General features: G+C 48.7%; 1 protein-coding gene across 1 annotated transcript in view; it reads left to right on the top strand.

The window, feature by feature from the left end:
• The window catches only part of LOC143805834 (zinc finger FYVE domain-containing protein 1-like), a 32,031-nt gene that overhangs the window by 6,131 nt on the left and 5,431 nt on the right, over positions 1 to 20,469 (top strand). Inside the window, exons 3-7 of the mRNA XM_077285536.1 lie at positions 33 to 250; positions 839 to 945; positions 2,352 to 2,460; positions 2,645 to 2,742; positions 17,883 to 18,000. Of these exons, the coding sequence (XP_077141651.1) occupies positions 33 to 250; positions 839 to 945; positions 2,352 to 2,460; positions 2,645 to 2,742; positions 17,883 to 18,000 (650 nt within the window). The remainder of the gene's footprint in view (positions 1 to 32; positions 251 to 838; positions 946 to 2,351; positions 2,461 to 2,644; positions 2,743 to 17,882; positions 18,001 to 20,469) is intronic.

The raw sequence follows: 20,469 nt of genomic DNA, 5'->3' as shown, positions 1-20,469 counted from the left end.
GACTTTATACATATCTACATTATTTTCCACAGGCAGCAAAGTCCATGGACAGGCGGAGACCGACCTTCTCAAGAGATTCCATGAACTGGGGACCCCTCCAGAAGCCTTCAGCTCCATCCAGTATGTGGGAGCAAAGACTGTGGTTCCTCCCACTGATTTCTCCCAATTAAAAGAAATTATCAAGAAGCAGGTGTTGGATACATCGACCCGTTCATCCCGGCCACTGGCCCATGTGTTCACGGCTTTGCAGGTACGATGTGGGAATGATGCTTGTAAGTTCCAACATGATGCGGTCACCGTTTGTAGGGTAAATCCTCCTGGGCAACTGTCTATTTCTAAAGCATTCAAAATGAAAGCAGCATAATCTTAAGTGAAAATCAACCTTTTGTGTTTACAGCTCCCCTGCAGAGCTATGTGCTTAGAGATGGTTGGATTAATTAGTGGTACTCCGGTCATTCGGCCAGGTCAGTATTCTGTAGCCGATGGACAGGAAGCTTGACAATCTCTTACCTTCCTGGCTCCCAGTGATGTTTTATATTAGCCAGTGCATTGTCTTCTGTGCAACACGCTACAATGATGACGTCGTACCAGCTCTCGCTTATCAAAAATCATACAAGGGCATCCCGGAGGGTAAGCGAATTGCCAGACTACTGACCTGGCCGAATGACCACAGTCCCGTGAATGTATCCATCCACCCCTATCCTTTGGCCCCTGCCAGGCAGGGCATGGGTCCGGACATTTGGAGGTGGGATCCATGTATATTGGGTATTAATGAGACGTCTTGAGGCTATGTCCAGGATGGTAATGCTAGTGTAATGGCTGTGTGTTTCCCTTGCAGAGTCTGAGCGATCGTTTCTCAGGGGACATTCCAGACGAGCAGGTTCATATCACCTCTTTCTTCCCAGATGAATACTTCACATGTTCATTGCGTTGTCTGAGCTGCCGGTAATTCTACACATCCGCTAGGAATTGTATATAGGTTTATTACAAGACAGATTAGGCTGGTTTCACGCTTGCGTTTTTTGCCGCTGCGTTTTAGCGCTAAAAAACGCATGCGTTTTTTTTTCTATACTTAACATTAAAAACGCATGCGGTTTTTTTGCATGCGTTTTGCCACATTTTGACAACGCATGCGGTTTTTTTATGCTTGCGTTTTGTTGCAGAAATGCAACCTGTAGTAATTTTTAGCGGCGTTTTTTTGCCGCAAAAAAACGCATGCGTTTTTAAGCACATGCGTTTGTTTGCGTTAAAAACGCATGCGTTTTTATAGAAAAAAACAAGAATACACACTTATAAGCCACCCCCCACCATCAAGGTGATAAAGGGATCCAAACTCTAACACTAACCCTAATCCTACCCCTAACCCTACCCCTAACCCTAGGTATCCTAACCCTAACCCTAGGGATCCTAACCCTACCCCTAACCCTAGGGATCCTAACCCTACCCCTAACCCTAGGGATCCTATCCCTAACCCTAGTATTTCTATTTATAGTGTCTTTTCTTGTTGATTTTGATGATTGGCAGCTGTCACACACTTCTCAGCATGCGTTTCAAAAACGCAAACGCAGGAAAAAACGCATGTAAACGCGGCAAAACGCCGCATTTTTTTTTCTGCATGCAAAAACGCATGCGTCTAAAAAACGCAGCGTTTGCACGCGTTTACATGCGTTTTTTCACCACATGCGTTTTTTTTGTTTTTTTTTTAAACGCTGCATTTTTAAACCCAAATGTGAAACAAGCCTTACACAGTGATTGCTGTGTGTGAATATGCAGTAGTGAATGGAGCCATTCACATGTCTGTGATTTTCTGCAAACTGAGCGATCTGCACAAAATTGCGGCGAGATGTCTGATTTTAATCCAAGTGTCTGATCAAAATCAGCCTTGCAAGTCCGTGGGAAAATTGGATTGCACTCAGATGGTTTAGAGTGCAGTCCAATTTTCACAGACTTTTAGATAAGAAACGAATAGAGAAACTTTTTTTTTTTTTTTCACGTAGAAGAAAAAGTGATGCAGATCGGACCAAAGTGTGGGAAAACCATGATGAAACTGTCAGTTTTTCTCGTATGTGAAAAAACCTGACATGTGAGTGAGGCCTAACGGAGAGATGGCCATCTGATCTGTATAAGGGGCTCTACAGGGCAAGGCGGGGGTCATGGTATAAGTTTGCAAGATGTAAATTAAATTAGTTTATCTTTCTCCTAATGCTTATACAAGATACCACACTGTCGTCCTATTCCACCCGCAGACACAGAAGCTGCTGGTTCTGATTAGCGAGACAAAACGATTAAATATCTGGGGTATCAGCTCTGCCTCCTCCAGTAAATGCAAACATATTATTTCTAACCCCCAGGTCTCGATGCAAGAACAGAATGAACCATCTGAAGGACGGCGTTCTCCACCAAGCAGATAGTTTGTGTCATTACGCCCATGAATATGACAACAAAGTTCTAATATGTAAGGTGAGTGGGCGAGATACAGAAAAGTGTGGGAGGCGCGGAGGATAGGGGTCTCTGTCTGCTCAGTAGGACGTAGGAGCTTTGGGTTTATGTGATCGAGCTGTACAGAAACGTAGTAAAAGTCGATATAGGACAGATCTATGGAACGGGAATAAGTGTTTCGTAAATTCTGGTTTCCTTCCCATAGCGATGTTATGAGAATGGACGAGAGATGCTGGTCATCCCGAGGACTGTGGCATCCACAGACAGCCCCTGGTTGGGTTTGGCAAAGTACGCCTGGTGTGGGTACGTTGGCTTATTTATTTATTTATTATTATTATTATTATTATTATTATTATTATTACATTGCTTGTTTTTAAAGTGTTATTCCCAATTTGTTATAGGAGTATTTTTGGATAGTGCTTGTAAATACAAGCAGTTTTGCAATTTACTGCTAATTAAAATCTTCTGCCGTTCTTGAGATATTAAGACTTTTTTCTTTTACATACAGCTTGTTCCCTTGGACACCGTCCACCGCTGGTAGACAGCAGAACACTGTGCTTACAAGCTCTTTTCTATTGAAGTTGTAACCCCTGTTTTGAGGCTGGCCAGGATCGCTGGAGTGTGATGTTACATCCTCATCCTGCTCATGATGTTGCCTCCTAATCCTGGCCAGCTTCAACGCTGTGCTTACAAGATAGCCAGCGGTGGTGGTCGGTCTCCTAGGGTACGAGCTGTAAACAAAATTGGTAATTTCTCCTACGCCTCATTGGGGGACACAGGACCATGGGTGTTATGCTGCTGCCACTAGGAGGACACTAAGTAAACAGAAAGATTAACTCCTCCTCTGCAGTATACACCCCTTCACTGGATACAACTTCAACCAGTTCTTGCTTAGTGTCTGTAGGAGGCACTTGGGTCTGTTTTCAGGCCCCAACTTTCTTATTTTAATTTTTATTTTAAAGTTTTTAGTTTTCTGTAAATATTTAATTTTTTACTTAACGGAGTGAAGGGGGCGACGGGTTCCTTTTTTAATAGGGTCCGCTCTCCCCCGAACCATCAACAGGCGAGCACGGCGAGTATACCTCCCCGTCCCGCTCCTGCGACATATGGGGCATGCCTAATCTACGCTAGGGCGACGGTTCCTATACGGTCCCGCTCTCCCCCCTGTAAGATGGTGAGCACATGGAGTATACCTCTTATGTGCATCTCCCGGGCTCCACCGCACTCAAGCACTCATCTTGGCGTCTCGTAGTCCCCACAGTAGCCGTAAGCCCCCTGTGGCAGGCGCAGAAGAACCCTGCAAAATCTCCATGCGGCAGGCACAGCTGTAAGTCCCCTGAGAAGGCAAGCATGCATCAGGAGGCTCTCCGTCCCCCGACACAGGGAGGATCGATTGAGCTGGAGGTGGTCCCTCCTTCGGTGAGTACTATCTTCCTCACGCTGCCGGCGTGGGAAGAAGCGGTCCGGGTCCCTGGGGAGAGGTACCACTGGCTAGATGCCAACGACGATCGTTAGGCACGGCGTCGCGGCCGCCAGAGCGCTTCGCTGGCCGGCTCCACTAATTTAGTCCCCGGCTTCTCCAGCCGGACTAGGCCGCAGTTCAAAATCCCCGCCCACGCCGGAGCCCCGCCCACTGTTCAGGCGCTTCTCGTTTTGAATGAGAAGAGCCCTGCAAATCTCGGGCGCCATCTTGGGACTCCACTGCTACAGGGAAATACAGCCGAAAACGCTACCTCCCTCTCTTCCTCCCTGGGGACACCAGTTCAGGACCGTGGGTAAGCTGCTCTGCTACATAGGGAAAAGCTTAACCCCTTCCCTGCTCACATAACTGCTACTGCGGTTTATCGGAGATAGACATTCACTATGTCTCAATCTATGGACGCAAAAAAGGGGACAAAAAGCACACTGTATTTTTTTTTACCATTTGTGCCACTTGCAAGTCTGCTTTGCCAAGTGCCCACAGTACCCCCTTGTGCCAGAACTGTGACCTGGCCAGTGCGCAGCCGCATTCTGCCGCCACTTCCTATGTCGTCTCCTGAGTGGGCCGCGCACGTTCAGTGGAATCCTTGGTCAAGGCATTGGACTCTTTCCGTGGGTCCTCCTTAAACCAGAATTCACCTCCGTCGGCTGCGACGGAATCTGGTAACGGCGCGGGGCTGTCCGACCACAGGGGGCGCACCGTTTTACGGGACTCCCGGGGTTCCAGGAAAGGACCCTTTCCCCATCTCCCGTACACGCTCGAGCTTCAGCTTCTGCAAGCTCATCTTCTCGCTCCCCCTCCCCTGAGGGTTGCAGCGCACAGGGCTCAGTATATGAGTCGGAGGAATCTTTAACCCAAGACTCCTCTATTGGTCAGGCAGTAATGGTGGACGATGAATCTGCTTCCTCTCAGGAAAACGCGTCCAAAAGATATTTGCTAATCACCCTGAGTTTCAGGATATTATCCAAAACACAGGGAGCACCCAGAAAAGCGCTTTACGGCTCAAAAAGCCACGGAAGCTAAATATCCTTTCTCAAGGGATCTGGTGAAGGGCTTACTTCTTTCTCCTTCTGGTTCCTGCCGTGTCGCGGCTTGCATCCAAAACAATCTTCTCTCTGTCAGACGATTCATCAGTCAAAAACCCTTCTGACCGCCAGATTGATTATTTGGCTCGCTCAGTCTTTGAAGTCTCAGGAGCAGCCCTCCTTCCATCCTTTGCAGCTACCTGGGTAGCTAAGGCAATGGTGGCCTGGGCTGAGGTGTTGACCTTTACCGTCCACGGCACTTCCCCCAGAGACGGCCAGACTAGCTAACCAGTTAGCTCAGGCCGGAGTTTTTGTTGTTAGCGCCTCCATAGATGCGGCTAATTGCGCAGCGCAAGCGGCTGCTAACGCAATTTCCATCGGGGGGGCCCTATGGCTCCGCGATTGGTGAGCAGACTCTGCTTCCAAAAAGTCGCTGACCTCTCTTCCTTACCAAGCGGGTCGTTTATTTGGGGGAAAACCTAGACCAAATCATTTCTGACGCTACCGGAAGAAGAAGGAAAAAAAAAAAAAAAAAAAGTGAATTTCTTCCCCAGCAAAAACCGGCCCGGCCCTTTCGGAATCAGCAGCAGTTTCGATTCCGGTCATTTCGTAACAACTCCAGTTTGTCGTCCTCTTCCCCTGGTTCGGGACGTCGGGACAACAGAACTTCCCAGGTCTCATACAGACCAAACCGTTCCTGGAAACCCGGACCCAGGCCGTCTGCCCCTGAGCCGTCCGCATCCCTTAAACCTTCTCAATGACTCGTTGGCGTGTCCGGCGGACACCGACAAAGTAGGCTGACGCCTTCTTTTGTTCCGTCAACAGTGGCTCTCGGTCGTTCACGACCAGTGGGTCAGAGAGCTCGTGTCTTCCGGATACAAAATCGAGTTTTTCTTCACGCCATACAGGCGCTTCAAAAGGACGGTGTCATCACTCCAGTCCTTCGAGACCAAAGGTTCATGGGGTTTTACTCCAACCTTTTCATGGTCCCAAAGAAGGACGGGACTCTACGGCCCATACTGGATCTCAAACTGCTAAAACAAATTCGTACGGGTCCGACACTTCAGGATGGACTCCCTCCGTTCCGTTGTCGCGTCCCTGGAAAAAGGAGAGTTCCTTGCATCCATAGACATCAAAGATGCCTATCTACACATCCCAATTTTTTCCCTCTCATCAGCAGTTCCTGCTCTTCGCAGCCCAAGAAGAACACTTCCAGTTTGTGGCCTTGCCCTTCGGACTTGCCACCGCCCCCAGAGTCTTCACAAAGGTCATGGCGGCTGTCATGGCCATTGTTCACGCTCGGGGAGTGGTAGTCCTGCCATATCTGGACGACCTATTAATCAAAGGTCCGTCCCACTCTGCCTGCGAGGAGTCGGTGAGCATCACCGTGGATTCTCTTTCTCGCCTGGATTGTAAGATCAACTTCGAGAAATCATCTCCAGTGCCGGCCCAGCAAATCTGCTTCCTGGGCATGATTTTGAACTCTTCCCGCGGGCTGGTCATTCTCCCTCCAGAGAAGGTTCTATCCTTACAACAGGGAGCGCGCAGGCTCTTCCGCCCAGTCCCTCACTCCATTCGCTTTGCGATGCGCATCCTCGGGAAAATGGTTGTGGCGATGGAAGCCATTCTGTTTGCGCAGTGCCATCCCCGTCCCTTGCAACAGGCGCTCCTTTTAGCCTGGGACAGAAGCCCGGTTTCTCTCGACCGTCGCTTTCATCTACCCCCACAGGTCAAGCAGACCCTCAGGTGGTAGACACTACAGTCTTCCTTGAACCAAGGGAAATCCTTTCTTCCTGTGCGCTGGTTAGTGGTGACTACCGATGCCAGCCTTTTTGGCTGGGGTGCAGTTTTTATTCACCACACGGCACAGGGTCGTTGGTCCACGAGAGAGTCACGTCTCCCAATCAATATCCTGGAAATTTGAGCGATCATTCTCGCTTTACACAACTTTCACCACCTTCTCGCAGGTCATCCCATCAGAATTCAATCCGACAACGCCACAGCCGTGGCGTACATCAACCCACAAGGGGGAACCCGCAGCAGAGCAGCCATGCGCGAAGTCTCCCACATCCTGCGCTTGGCAGAGACCAATCACTCGCTCTTATCGGCGATCCACATACCGGGCGTGGAGAATTGGGAAGCGGACTTCCTCAGTCGCCAAAGTCTTGCATCCGGAAGTCTTCCAGCAGATTTGCCTTCGCTGGCTGACGCCGGATGTGGATCTCATGACCTTGAGGTTCAACAACCAGGTTCCCCAGTTCATTGCCCGTTCCCACGATCCTCGCGCCATCGGGGCAGATGCCCTGGTTCTGTCGTGGCATCCGTTCCAGCTGCCATACATTTTTCCGCCCCTTCCTCTGCTTCCGAGAGTCATCAAAAAGATCAGAGCAGAGGGGAGACCGGTGATTCTCGTCGCGCCCGACTGGCCGCGCCGAGCATGGTACGCGGAACTCGTCCAAATGGTCGCCGACACCCCCTGGCGCCTTCCAGATCGCACGGACCTTCTCTTCCAGGGCCCGATTTGCCAACAGAACTCTGGGGCCCTGTCTTTGACGACGTGGCCGTTGAATCCTGGATTTTAGCCCAAGCCGGAGTCTCTCCGGGGGTTTCTTCTACCATGATTCGCGCTAGGAAACCTGTATCCATGCGCATTTATCATCGCACCTGGCGTATCTTCTTTTCATAGTGCAATACCCATGGACGTTTGCCCTTAGTCTTTTCCATTCCGTCCATTCTGGAGTTTCTCCAATCAAGTTTAGAGTCAGGCCTTGCCCTCAGCTCGCTCAAGGGACAAGTGTCCGCCTTGTCTGTTCTATTCCAACGAAGGATCGCTTCCAGACTGCCGGTTAAGACGTTCATCCAAGGAGTCTCCCGGGTGGTCCCTCCTTATAGAATGCCTTTGGCGTCATGGGATCTTAACTTGGTTCTCGGAGTTCTTCAGGAGGCCTCTTTCGAACCATTGCAGGACATCTCTCTCACCCTCCTCTCATCGAAGGTGGTCTTTCTAGTGGCAACTACGTCAATTAGGAGAGTTTCTGAGTTGGCGGCTCTCTCTTGCCGACCCCCCCCCCCCCCCCCTTTTTCTGAATTTTCACCCAGACAAGGTGGTTTTGAGAACCTCCCCCGAGGACATTGTCTTGCCGTCTTTCTGTCCTGCACCTACTCATTGTATCGAGAAAGCTCTCCATACTCTGGATCTGGTTAGAGCTCTTCGGAGGTGCATATCTCGCACGGCTCCCTTCCGTAAGTCGGATGTCCTCTTCGTGCTTCCGGAGGGACATAGGAAGGGTCTACCTGCCTCAAAGGCCACTCTAGCCAAGTAGATTTGTTCCGCTATTCAGGAATCCTATTGTGTCAGGAACACTCCTGTCCCAGCTGGGATTAAGGCGCATTCCACCCGGTCGGTCGGTGCTTCTTGGGCCATTCGGCACCAGGCGTCCGCACATCAGCTTGTAAAGCTACGACTTGGTCCAGTCTGCATACTTTCACGAAGCACTACCTCATCCATACTCAGGCTTCGGCAGACGCTGCCCTTACAAGATAGCCAGCGGTGGTGGTCGGTCTCCTAGGGTACGAGCTGTAAACAAAATTGGTAATTTCTCCTACGCCTCATTGGGGGACACAGGACCATGGGTGTTATGCTGCTGCCACTAGGAGGACACTAAGTAAACAGAAAGATTAACTCCTCCTCTGCAGTATACACCCCTTCACTGGATACAACTTCAACCAGTTCTTGCTTAGTGTCTGTAGGAGGCACTTGGGTCTGTTTTCAGGCCCCAACTTTCTTATTTTAATTTTTATTTTAAAGTTTTTAGTTTTCTGTAAATATTTAATTTTTTACTTAACGGAGTGAAGGGGGCGACGGGTTCCTTTTTTAATAGGGTCCGCTCTCCCCCGAACCATCAACAGGCGAGCACGGCGAGTATACCTCCCCGTCCCGCTCCTGCGACATATGGGGCATGCCTAATCTACGCTAGGGCGACGGTTCCTATACGGTCCCGCTCTCCCCCCTGTAAGATGGTGAGCACATGGAGTATACCTCTTATGTGCATCTCCCGGGCTCCACCGCACTCAAGCACTCATCTTGGCGTCTCGTAGTCCCCACAGTAGCCGTAAGCCCCCTGTGGCAGGCGCAGAAGAACCCTGCAAAATCTCCATGCGGCAGGCACAGCTGTAAGTCCCCTGAGAAGGCAAGCATGCTTCAGGAGGCTCTCCGTCCCCCGACACAGGGAGGATCGATTGAGCTGGAGGTGGTCCCTCCTTCGGTGAGTACTATCTTCCTCACGCTGCCGGCGTGGGAAGAAGCGGTCCGGGTCCCTGGGGAGAGGTACCACTGGCTAGATGCCAACGACGATCGTTAGGCACGGCGTCGCGGCCGCCAGAGCGCTTCGCTGGCCGGCTCCACTAATTTAGTCCCCGGCTTCTCCAGCCGGACTAGGCCGCAGTTCAAAATCCCCGCCCACGCCGGAGCCCCGCCCACTGTTCAGGCGCTTCTCGTTTTGAATGAGAAGAGCCCTGCAAATCTCGGGCGCCATCTTGGGACTCCACTGCTACAGGGAAATACAGCCGAAAACGCTACCTCCCTCTCTTCCTCCCTGGGGACACCAGTTCAGGACCGTGGGTAAGCTGCTCCGCTACATAGGGAAAAGCTTAACCCCTTCCCTGCTCACATAACTGCTACTGCGGTTTATCGGAGATAGACATTCACTATGTCTCAATCTATGGACGCAAAAAAGGGGACAAAAAGCACACTGTATTTTTTTTTACCATTTGTGCCACTTGCAAGTCTGCTTTGCCAAGTGCCCACAGTACCCCCTTGTGCCAGAACTGTGACCTGGCCAGTGCGCAGCCGCATTCTGCCGCCACTTCCTATGTCGTCTCCTGAGTGGGCCGCGCACGTTCAGTGGAATCCTTGGTCAAGGCATTGGACTCTTTCCGTGGGTCCTCCTTAAACCAGAATTCACCTCCGTCGGCTGCGACGGAATCTGGTAACGGCGCGGGGCTGTCCGACCACAGGGGGCGCACCGTTTTACGGGACTCCCGGGGTTCCAGGAAAGGACCCTTTCCCCATCTCCCGTACACGCTCGAGCTTCAGCTTCTGCAAGCTCATCTTCTCGCTCCCCCTCCCCTGAGGGTTGCAGCGCACAGGGCTCAGTATATGAGTCGGAGGAATCTTTAACCCAAGACTCCTCTATTGGTCAGGCAGTAATGGTGGACGATGAATCTGCTTCCTCTCAGGAAAACGCGTCCAAAAGATATTTGCTAATCACCCTGAGTTTCAGGATATTATCCAAAACACAGGGAGCACCCAGAAAAGCGCTTTACGGCTCAAAAAGCCACGGAAGCTAAATATCCTTTCTCAAGGGATCTGGTGAAGGGCTTACTTCTTTCTCCTTCTGGTTCCTGCCGTGTCGCGGCTTGCATCCAAAACAATCTTCTCTCTGTCAGACGATTCATCAGTCAAAAACCCTTCTGACCGCCAGATTGATTATTTGGCTCGCTCAGTCTTTGAAGTCTCAGGAGCAGCCCTCCTTCCATCCTTTGCAGCTACCTGGGTAGCTAAGGCAATGGTGGCCTGGGCTGAGGTGTTGACCTTTACCGTCCACGGCACTTCCCCCAGAGACGGCCAGACTAGCTAACCAGTTAGCTCAGGCCGGAGTTTTTGTTGTTAGCGCCTCCATAGATGCGGCTAATTGCGCAGCGCAAGCGGCTGCTAACGCAATTTCCATCGGGGGGGCCCTATGGCTCCGCGATTGGTGAGCAGACTCTGCTTCCAAAAAGTCGCTGACCTCTCTTCCTTACCAAGCGGGTCGTTTATTTGGGGGAAAACCTAGACCAAATCATTTCTGACGCTACCGGAAGAAGAAGGAAAAAAAAAAAAAAAAAAAGTGAATTTCTTCCCCAGCAAAAACCGGCCCGGCCCTTTCGGAATCAGCAGCAGTTTCGATTCCGGTCATTTCGTAACAACTCCAGTTTGTCGTCCTCTTCCCCTGGTTCGGGACGTCGGGACAACAGAACTTCCCAGGTCTCATACAGACCAAACCGTTCCTGGAAACCCGGACCCAGGCCGTCTGCCCCTGAGCCGTCCGCATCCCTTAAACCTTCTCAATGACTCGTTGGCGTGTCCGGCGGACACCGACAAAGTAGGCTGACGCCTTCTTTTGTTCCGTCAACAGTGGCTCTCGGTCGTTCACGACCAGTGGGTCAGAGAGCTCGTGTCTTCCGGATACAAAATCGAGTTTTTCTTCACGCCATACAGGCGCTTCAAAAGGACGGTGTCATCACTCCAGTCCTTCGAGACCAAAGGTTCACGGGGTTTTACTCCAACCTTTTCATGGTCCCAAAGAAGGACGGGACTCTACGGCCCATACTGGATCTCAAACTGCTAAAACAAATTCGTACGGGTCCGACACTTCAGGATGGACTCCCTCCGTTCCGTTGTCGCGTCCCTGGAAAAAGGAGAGTTCCTTGCATCCATAGACATCAAAGATGCCTATCTACACATCCCAATTTTTTCCCTCTCATCAGCAGTTCCTGCTCTTCGCAGCCCAAGAAGAACACTTCCAGTTTGTGGCCTTGCCCTTCGGACTTGCCACCGCCCCCAGAGTCTTCACAAAGGTCATGGCGGCTGTCATGGCCATTGTTCACGCTCGGGGAGTGGTAGTCCTGCCATATCTGGACGACCTATTAATCAAAGGTCCGTCCCACTCTGCCTGCGAGGAGTCGGTGAGCATCACCGTGGATTCTCTTTCTCGCCTGGATTGTAAGATCAACTTCGAGAAATCATCTCCAGTGCCGGCCCAGCAAATCTGCTTCCTGGGCATGATTTTGAACTCTTCCCGCGGGCTGGTCATTCTCCCTCCAGAGAAGGTTCTATCCTTACAACAGGGAGCGCGCAGGCTCTTCCGCCCAGTCCCTCACTCCATTCGCTTTGCGATGCGCATCCTCGGGAAAATGGTTGTGGCGATGGAAGCCATTCTGTTTGCGCAGTGCCATCCCCGTCCCTTGCAACAGGCGCTCCTTTTAGCCTGGGACAGAAGCCCGGTTTCTCTCGACCGTCGCTTTCATCTACCCCCACAGGTCAAGCAGACCCTCAGGTGGTAGACACTACAGTCTTCCTTGAACCAAGGGAAATCCTTTCTTCCTGTGCGCTGGTTAGTGGTGACTACCGATGCCAGCCTTTTTGGCTGGGGTGCAGTTTTTATTCACCACACGGCACAGGGTCGTTGGTCCACGAGAGAGTCACGTCTCCCAATCAATATCCTGGAAATTTGAGCGATCATTCTCGCTTTACACAACTTTCACCACCTTCTCGCAGGTCATCCCATCAGAATTCAATCCGACAACGCCACAGCCGTGGCGTACATCAACCCACAAGGGGGAACCCGCAGCAGAGCAGCCATGCGCGAAGTCTCCCACATCCTGCGCTTGGCAGAGACCAATCACTCGCTCTTATCGGCGATCCACATACCGGGCGTGGAGAATTGGGAAGCGGACTTCCTCAGTCGCCAAAGTCTTGCATCCGGAAGTCTTCCAGCAGATTTGCCTTCGCTGGCTGACGCCGGATGTGGATCTCATGACCTTGAGGTTCAACAACCAGGTTCCCCAGTTCATTGCCCGTTCCCACGATCCTCGCGCCATCGGGGCAGATGCCCTGGTTCTGTCGTGGCATCCGTTCCAGCTGCCATACATTTTTCCGCCCCTTCCTCTGCTTCCGAGAGTCATCAAAAAGATCAGAGCAGAGGGGAGACCGGTGATTCTCGTCGCGCCCGACTGGCCGCGCCGAGCATGGTACGCGGAACTCGTCCAAATGGTCGCCGACACCCCCTGGCGCCTTCCAGATCGCACGGACCTTCTCTTCCAGGGCCCGATTTGCCAACAGAACTCTGGGGCCCTGTCTTTGACGACGTGGCCGTTGAATCCTGGATTTTAGCCCAAGCCGGAGTCTCTCCGGGGGTTTCTTCTACCATGATTCGCGCTAGGAAACCTGTATCCATGCGCATTTATCATCGCACCTGGCGTATCTTCTTTTCATAGTGCAATACCCATGGACGTTTGCCCTTAGTCTTTTCCATTCCGTCCATTCTGGAGTTTCTCCAATCAAGTTTAGAGTCAGGCCTTGCCCTCAGCTCGCTCAAGGGACAAGTGTCCGCCTTGTCTGTTCTATTCCAACGAAGGATCGCTTCCAGACTGCCGGTTAAGACGTTCATCCAAGGAGTCTCCCGGGTGGTCCCTCCTTATAGAATGCCTTTGGCGTCATGGGATCTTAACTTGGTTCTCGGAGTTCTTCAGGAGGCCTCTTTCGAACCATTGCAGGACATCTCTCTCACCCTCCTCTCATCGAAGGTGGTCTTTCTAGTGGCAACTACGTCAATTAGGAGAGTTTCTGAGTTGGCGGCTCTCTCTTGCCGACCCCCCCCCCCCCCTTTTTCTGAATTTTCACCCAGACAAGGTGGTTTTGAGAACCTCCCCCGAGGACATTGTCTTGCCGTCTTTCTGTCCTGCACCTACTCATTGTATCGAGAAAGCTCTCCATACTCTGGATCTGGTTAGAGCTCTTCGGAGGTGCATATCTCGCACGGCTCCCTTCCGTAAGTCGGATGTCCTCTTCGTGCTTCCGGAGGGACATAGGAAGGGTCTACCTGCCTCAAAGGCCACTCTAGCCAAGTAGATTTGTTCCGCTATTCAGGAATCCTATCGTGTCAGGAACACTCCTGTCCCAGCTGGGATTAAGGCGCATTCCACCCGGTCGGTCGGTGCTTCTTGGGCCATTCGGCACCAGGCGTCCGCACATCAGCTTGTAAAGCTACGACTTGGTCCAGTCTGCATACTTTCACGAAGCACTACCTCATCCATACTCAGGCTTCGGCAGACGCTGCCCTCGGCAGGTGCATTCTGCACACAACGGTACCTCAGTAAGCTGGTGGTACATGGGGTATTAGCATATTGCTCCCCACCCAGGGACTGCTTTTGTACGTCCCATGGTCCTGTGTCCCCCAATGAGGCGTAGGAGAAAAGGAGATTTTTGTGTACTCACCGTAAAATCTTTTTCTCCGAGCCACTCATTGGGGGACACAGCACCCACCCTGTTAGCCTGTTTTGGCTTGTTGTTACTTCTTTGGTTTTGACATAGTTTGTCTTTATTCATGCTCCTACTGCTTTACTACCGAACTGGTTGAAGTTGTATCCAGTGAAGGGGTGTATACTGCAGAGGAGGAGTTAATCTTTCTGTTTACTTAGTGTCCTCCTAGTGGCAGCAGCATAACACCCATGGTCCTGTGTCCCCCAATGAGTGGCTCGTAGAAAAAGATTTTACGGTGAGTACACAAAAATCTCCTTATCTCAAGAACATCTGAAAATTTTAATAAGCAGTAAATTGCAAAAGTGGTTGTTTTTATAAGCTCTATCCAACAATACCCATATATGAAGATGGGAATAATTCTGTAATATCCCAGGGAATGGAGCTGGGTAATCTAATATATAAAGCTGAATGTGTGTGTGTGTGTATGTATGTATGTATGTATGTCCGGGATTGGCATCTGAACCGTCGCAGCTACAGCCACAAAATTTTGCACAGTCACACGTCTGGACCCCGAGAGCGTCATAGGCTATGTTGTGAGGTGAAATTTTAACCCCGCGCTTTCCAATTCACCAAACAATTTTGCCCCTATCTACATAATGGGGAAAAAGTGAAAGGAAAAGTGTTGGAGGCGTCGCAGCTACAGGCACAAAAATTTGCACAGTCACACGTCTGGACCCCGAGAGCGTCATAGGCTATGTTGTGAGGTGAAATTTTAACCCCGCGCTTTCCAATTCACCAAACATTTTTGCCCCTATCTACATAATGGGGAAAATATGAAAGGAAAAGTGTTGGAGGCAAATTAACAGCTGCCAGATGTGAACAAGGGGGACTTAAAGAATGAGAGTGATGGCGCCAAAGAGTATATACTGTACAGTTGCTAAGGTGGGGCCCCGACATGGGATAATCACCACACCACCACGGGGATATGAACACACACACAAAATGCGCCACACACTACCACGTGCTCGAACACATATACCACCCTCAGCGCACATTTCACCACACATACACCAACCTCACCACATAAAAGTAGAAACACAAAAGTCGCCGCTCAAAACTCGCCACGCGCAAAAATCTCCACATGCAAAATTCGCCACACGTGCAAAACTCACCTCATGGAAAACTCGCCACACGCAAAACTTGCACACGCAGAAAAATTGCCACACGCAGAAAAATTGCCACATACACAAAAGTTGCAACACATGCAAAAGTTGCCTCACACAAAACTTGCACATACTCAAAAGGCACCACACATAAAACTCGCCACGCGCAAAACTCGCCATGCGCAAAACTTGCTGCACACAACTTGCTACACTAACCTGTCACATGCAACTCGACACACAAAAAGTTGCTACACACATGTCGCCACACAAAACTCATCTCACAAAAGTCCCTACATGCATGTCGCCACACGCAACTCAACACACACAACTTGACACACGAAACTCGCCCTAAAACACACACAAGTCTGGTATTATCCTTCAAAAATAAAAATCTGATTAATAAGCAGACAAACTACAAGAGCAACAAATGTACCATATAGGAATCCGGCAGCTGTCAGTCACATGACCAGTCTATTATGTGTATGTGTGAGCTAATATATACTGCCAGGGGGAGGGCTTACTGTTGGCTGGGGATTTATCAGGCTGCCATTTTAGCTTACAAATACTGAGGTAAAAATACTGACCAAATAACGTGTGAACGAGGGCTAATACAGGAGGAGATGACATACAGTTATATACTATATACAGGAGGAGATGACACACAGGTATATACTATTTACAGGGGAGATGACACACAGGTATATGCTATATACAGGAGGAGATGACACACAGATATATACTATATACAGGAGAGATGACACACAGGTATATACTATATAGAGGAGGAGATGACATACAGGTACATACTACATACAGGAGGAGATGACATACAGGTATATACTATATACAGGAGGAGATGACACACAGGTATATACTATATACAGGAGCAGATTACCTACAGGTATATAGTATATACAGGAGGAGATGACATACAGGTATATGCTATGTATAGGAGGAGATGACATACAGGTATATACTATATACAGAAGGAGATGACACACAGATATATACTATATATAGGTGAGATGACACACAGGTATATACTATATACAGGAGATTACATACAGGTATATCTAATATATAAAGCTGAATGTGTGTATGTATGTATGTGTGTATGTCCGGGATTGGCATCTGCACCGTCGCAGCTACAGCCACAAAATTTTGCACAGTCACACGTCTGGACCCCGAGAGCGTCATAGGCTATGTTGTGAGGTGAAATTTTAACCCCGCGCATTCCAATTCACCAAACAATTTTGCCCCTATCTACATAATGGGGAAAAAGTGAAGGGAAAAGTGTTGGAGGAAAATTGACAGCTGCCAGATGTGAACAATGAGGACTTAAAGAATGAGAGCGATGGTGCCAAAGAGTATATACCGTACAGTTGCTAAGGTGGGGCCCCGACATGGGATACTCACCACACACTGGGATGTGAACACAAACACAAAATGCGCCACACACTACCACGTGCTTGAACACATATACCACCCTCAGCACACATTTCACCACACACACACCAACCTCGCCACATAAAAGTCGAAACACAAAAGTCACCACTCAAAACTCGCAACGCGCAAAACTCGCTACATGCAAAACTCGCCATATGCAAAACTAGGCTCACGCAAAACTCGCCACACGTGCAAAACTCACCTCATGGAAAACTCACCTCATGCAAAACTTGCACACACAGAAAAATTGCCACATGTACAAAAGTTGCACCACATGCAAAAGTTGCCTCACATAAAACTTGCACATACTCAAAACGCACCACACATAAAACTCGCCACGCGCAAAACTCGCCATGCACAAATCTTGCTGCACACAACTTGCTACACTAACCTGTCACATGCAACTCGACACACAAAATGTTGCTACACGCATGTCACCACACAAAACTCATCTCACAAAAGTCGCTACATGCATGTCGCCACACGCAACTCAACACACACAACTTGACACATGAAACTCACCCTAAAACACACACAAGTCTGGTATTGTCCTTCAAAAATAAAAATCTGATTAATAAGCAGACAAACTACAAGAGCAACAAATGTACCATATAGGAAATACGGCAGCTGTCAGTCACATGGCCTGTCTATTATGTGTATGTGTGAGCTAATATATACTGCCAGGGGGGAGGGCTTCCTGTTGGCTGGGGATTTATCAGGCTGCCAATAGCAACCAATCACAGCTCAGCTTCTATTTTGCTACAGTTAATTAACCTGAGCTCTGATTGGTTAATATAGGCAACAAAGACATTCTCAGTATAACAAAGCTAATATATGTTGTGAAATTCTTCTATTAGCTTAGTTTTTGCCTTTTAATAATTACATTTCTATCTATTTGTTTTGTGGTTTTTGTGTGCAGAATAAATTTTTGTTAACACATTCTATTTTGCTAACAGCAGTCATTAACCCGGGCGAAGCCGGGTAGTACAGCTAGTAGAAAATAAGGCGACCTCTCCCATGCTTGCCATTTTTAAAGATTTGTAATTTCATCCCAGCACTATATAGTATCACAATAACACTCCATACACACTGCCATACACCACTAAATGATACAGGTTGATTTTTGCTTGAAATGCTCAGTTAGCTATACCCTAAAACCATCCCCGAAAGCAAGCTCGCCAAGCTGTTTTTTTTGTTAATTTGCTACCATAAAATTCTGTGCAAACACTGCAAATCATTCCTTTTTGATCATGTGAAACGTGCCATGTAGAAATACTGATGTTTTTTACGATAATTCTCTTTCCCAGGTACGTCCTTGAATGCCGAGTGTGTGGGATAATTTATCGCAGTCGCCAGTATTGGTATGGAAATCGCGAGCCGGATGGATCAGTCGTTCGACAGGAGGTTCGCCACGTCTGGTCCGAGGTGCTTGCAATATATTGCTTATTTTATGTGCATATAACAGAAGAGTCGTGTTTAACCCCCTCCTGACACAGGTTGTGTATCTACTAACTCCGATCACTGGGGTTTAACCATTTTAAATAAAAGATTAACAAGTTCTTTTCCATGTGCACGAGAAATGCTGATGGATTAAAGTAGCAACAAACTAAGGGCCCACGTCGCCACCGCCATCTTTGTACTCCCAAAAAACCATCTGCGCTTTAACGGAAATGGTCATTTTCACTACATACTGAAATATTGCAGCATATAGTGCAAACGATCGCAGGTTCGCATCCCGTAGGGGTAAAATGTAACAAAAAAAGAAATAAAACAAATATTTGAAGAAGAAAATATTTTTATAAATAAATGTTTAAACTGCCCTCCTTTTTTTCCAAAAACAAACATATAGAAATTAAAACAATATTTGATATCGTTGCATCTGCAAAAATTCAACAAACCTATAGGATACACCAAGTACACAAATCAAGTTGGTTTTGAGTATTTTTTATCATTTTACCCCACATGGAATCTTTGGGTTTTTTCCAGTACATTTTATGGTAAAATGAATAAAACTACAACTCGTCCCTCAAGAAACAAGCGGTCATATGGCTATGTCAAGGGAAAGTTATGGATTTTGGAAAAAGGGGAGGAAAGAAAACAAATGTCAAAAATATAAAATTGGCTGCTTTCTTAATGGGTTAATATAATACAGGGAGAAGTCCGACTCCGTCAGTGTTTCTCCTCCTCCGACAGTGTTTCTCTTCCTCCTCCTCTTCCTAATATATTGCAGTCATTATATTATATATTCTGTATGTTCTTCATAATGCGCCAGTTTGGATACCGCGCGGGAAATTTCGGCAGATTAACTCCCTGTTCAGGAATTTAGTATGGGGAAGACAACACCCACGGATCAGGATGGAGATGCTTCAGCGACCCAAGGAAGATGGGGGCTTGGCATTGCCTAACCCTGAAGTATATTTTCTTGCAGCCCAGAGTCAGCACTTAAAGGGCTGGGCGCATGAAGGGTCATCCGGGGCGGTACAGCAATTAATGGAAAAGGTGACAAAAAGAAGGCCAGCAGTACAATGTCTGGAGGATGGCTCCCTGGGGGCTTTGGGGAAATCGTGTCCAACTATGTTATTGATATGTAAGCTGTGGGGTAGACTAAAACATATACGTGGGATTACGGGTCTGACCAGATTCTCCCCGCTATGGCATAATAATAATTTAAAGGAGTTTGTGGCAATGGGGGTACTACCAGAATGGCAGGCCAAGGGGATTCAATATGTCTATCAGATAATTGAGCAGGGAGAGTTGAAATCCTTTTCCCAATTGCAGGTGGATTTTGATCTCGGGCCTGCGGGGGAATATCAATATTTGTGGATGAGACACGCGTTTGGAGCTCAGAATAGGGACGGAGGCATCAGAATTCAAAGGGATATAGTGTTAGAGTATGTGTGTGGTGAAGGGACTACTGGGGGGTTATTTCCACTCTTTATAAAGTCTTGCTGCACACTTTCCTGTTAAGGTTTCCAATACTGGCGAGAGCTAAGTGGGAGAGGGATCTGGGCCCACTGGAGAATGAAACTTGGGAGTCGGTGCTGGAGTGGGTTCCACGGCTGTCTCTGAGCGAGCCGTATAGGCTGTCACAGCTTTATGTAATACACAGAGTTTACAAATCTCCGAAGGTGTTATATAAGGCAGGCTTGCGGGATGATTCTGAGTGCCCAAGGTGTAAATCTACAGAGGCAGATATATTTCATATGATGTGGACGTGTCCGAGACTGGCTGCTTTTTGGTTGGTAGTTTTGAGTCGTGTGGAAGGAGCGTACAGATGCACGGTGCCAAGGGACCCAATGGTGTGCTTGTTGGGGTGCGTGGATGAGATTGGAGTGGATAACAACGTGAAGACAGCTATTGCCAGATTGCTGTATATGGCCCGGAAGGTAATAGCGCAAAGTTGGATTAAGGACGAGCTGCCTTCAAGAAGAGAATTTCTCCAATATGTGAAGCAGGGCCTGAAACTGGAAAAGGGGTTTTATCAGAAAAGAGGGAAAATTGAAATGTTCGATAAGCTGTGGTCTCCGTGGCTTGCCATGGGATAGGTTTGTTATAGAGACCGGGTGAATCAAGACCCTGAATTGGTGAAAACCTAACACGTGGCCTATGGTCCTAACTGAGGGGATAGTCATCCTATAGATTTGAGTGAGGAGCTATTAAACAAGGTGGGCTGTCTTATTGGTGGGGGCGGGATAAGTTGGGATTGCAGGGTTCGTTTTGGGGGAAAACTTTGTACTGTAAACAAGAATGTAACATGTCAATTGTAATGTTATTCTTAATAAAAATTTATTTGAGTTAAAAAAAAAGCTCTATGTAGAAACAGGAGGTCAATTTTCTCTGTATGAATCAGCAGTCACTGCAAAAGTCCCTGGCAGTGGGAGGAGAGAGCAGCTG

The sequence above is a fragment of the Ranitomeya variabilis genome, chromosome 2 (genome assembly GCF_051348905.1).
Source record: "Ranitomeya variabilis isolate aRanVar5 chromosome 2, aRanVar5.hap1, whole genome shotgun sequence".
In the NCBI taxonomy this organism is placed as follows: Eukaryota; Metazoa; Chordata; class Amphibia; order Anura; family Dendrobatidae; genus Ranitomeya; species Ranitomeya variabilis.
This window is presented reverse-complemented; position numbering and strand designations above follow the sequence as displayed.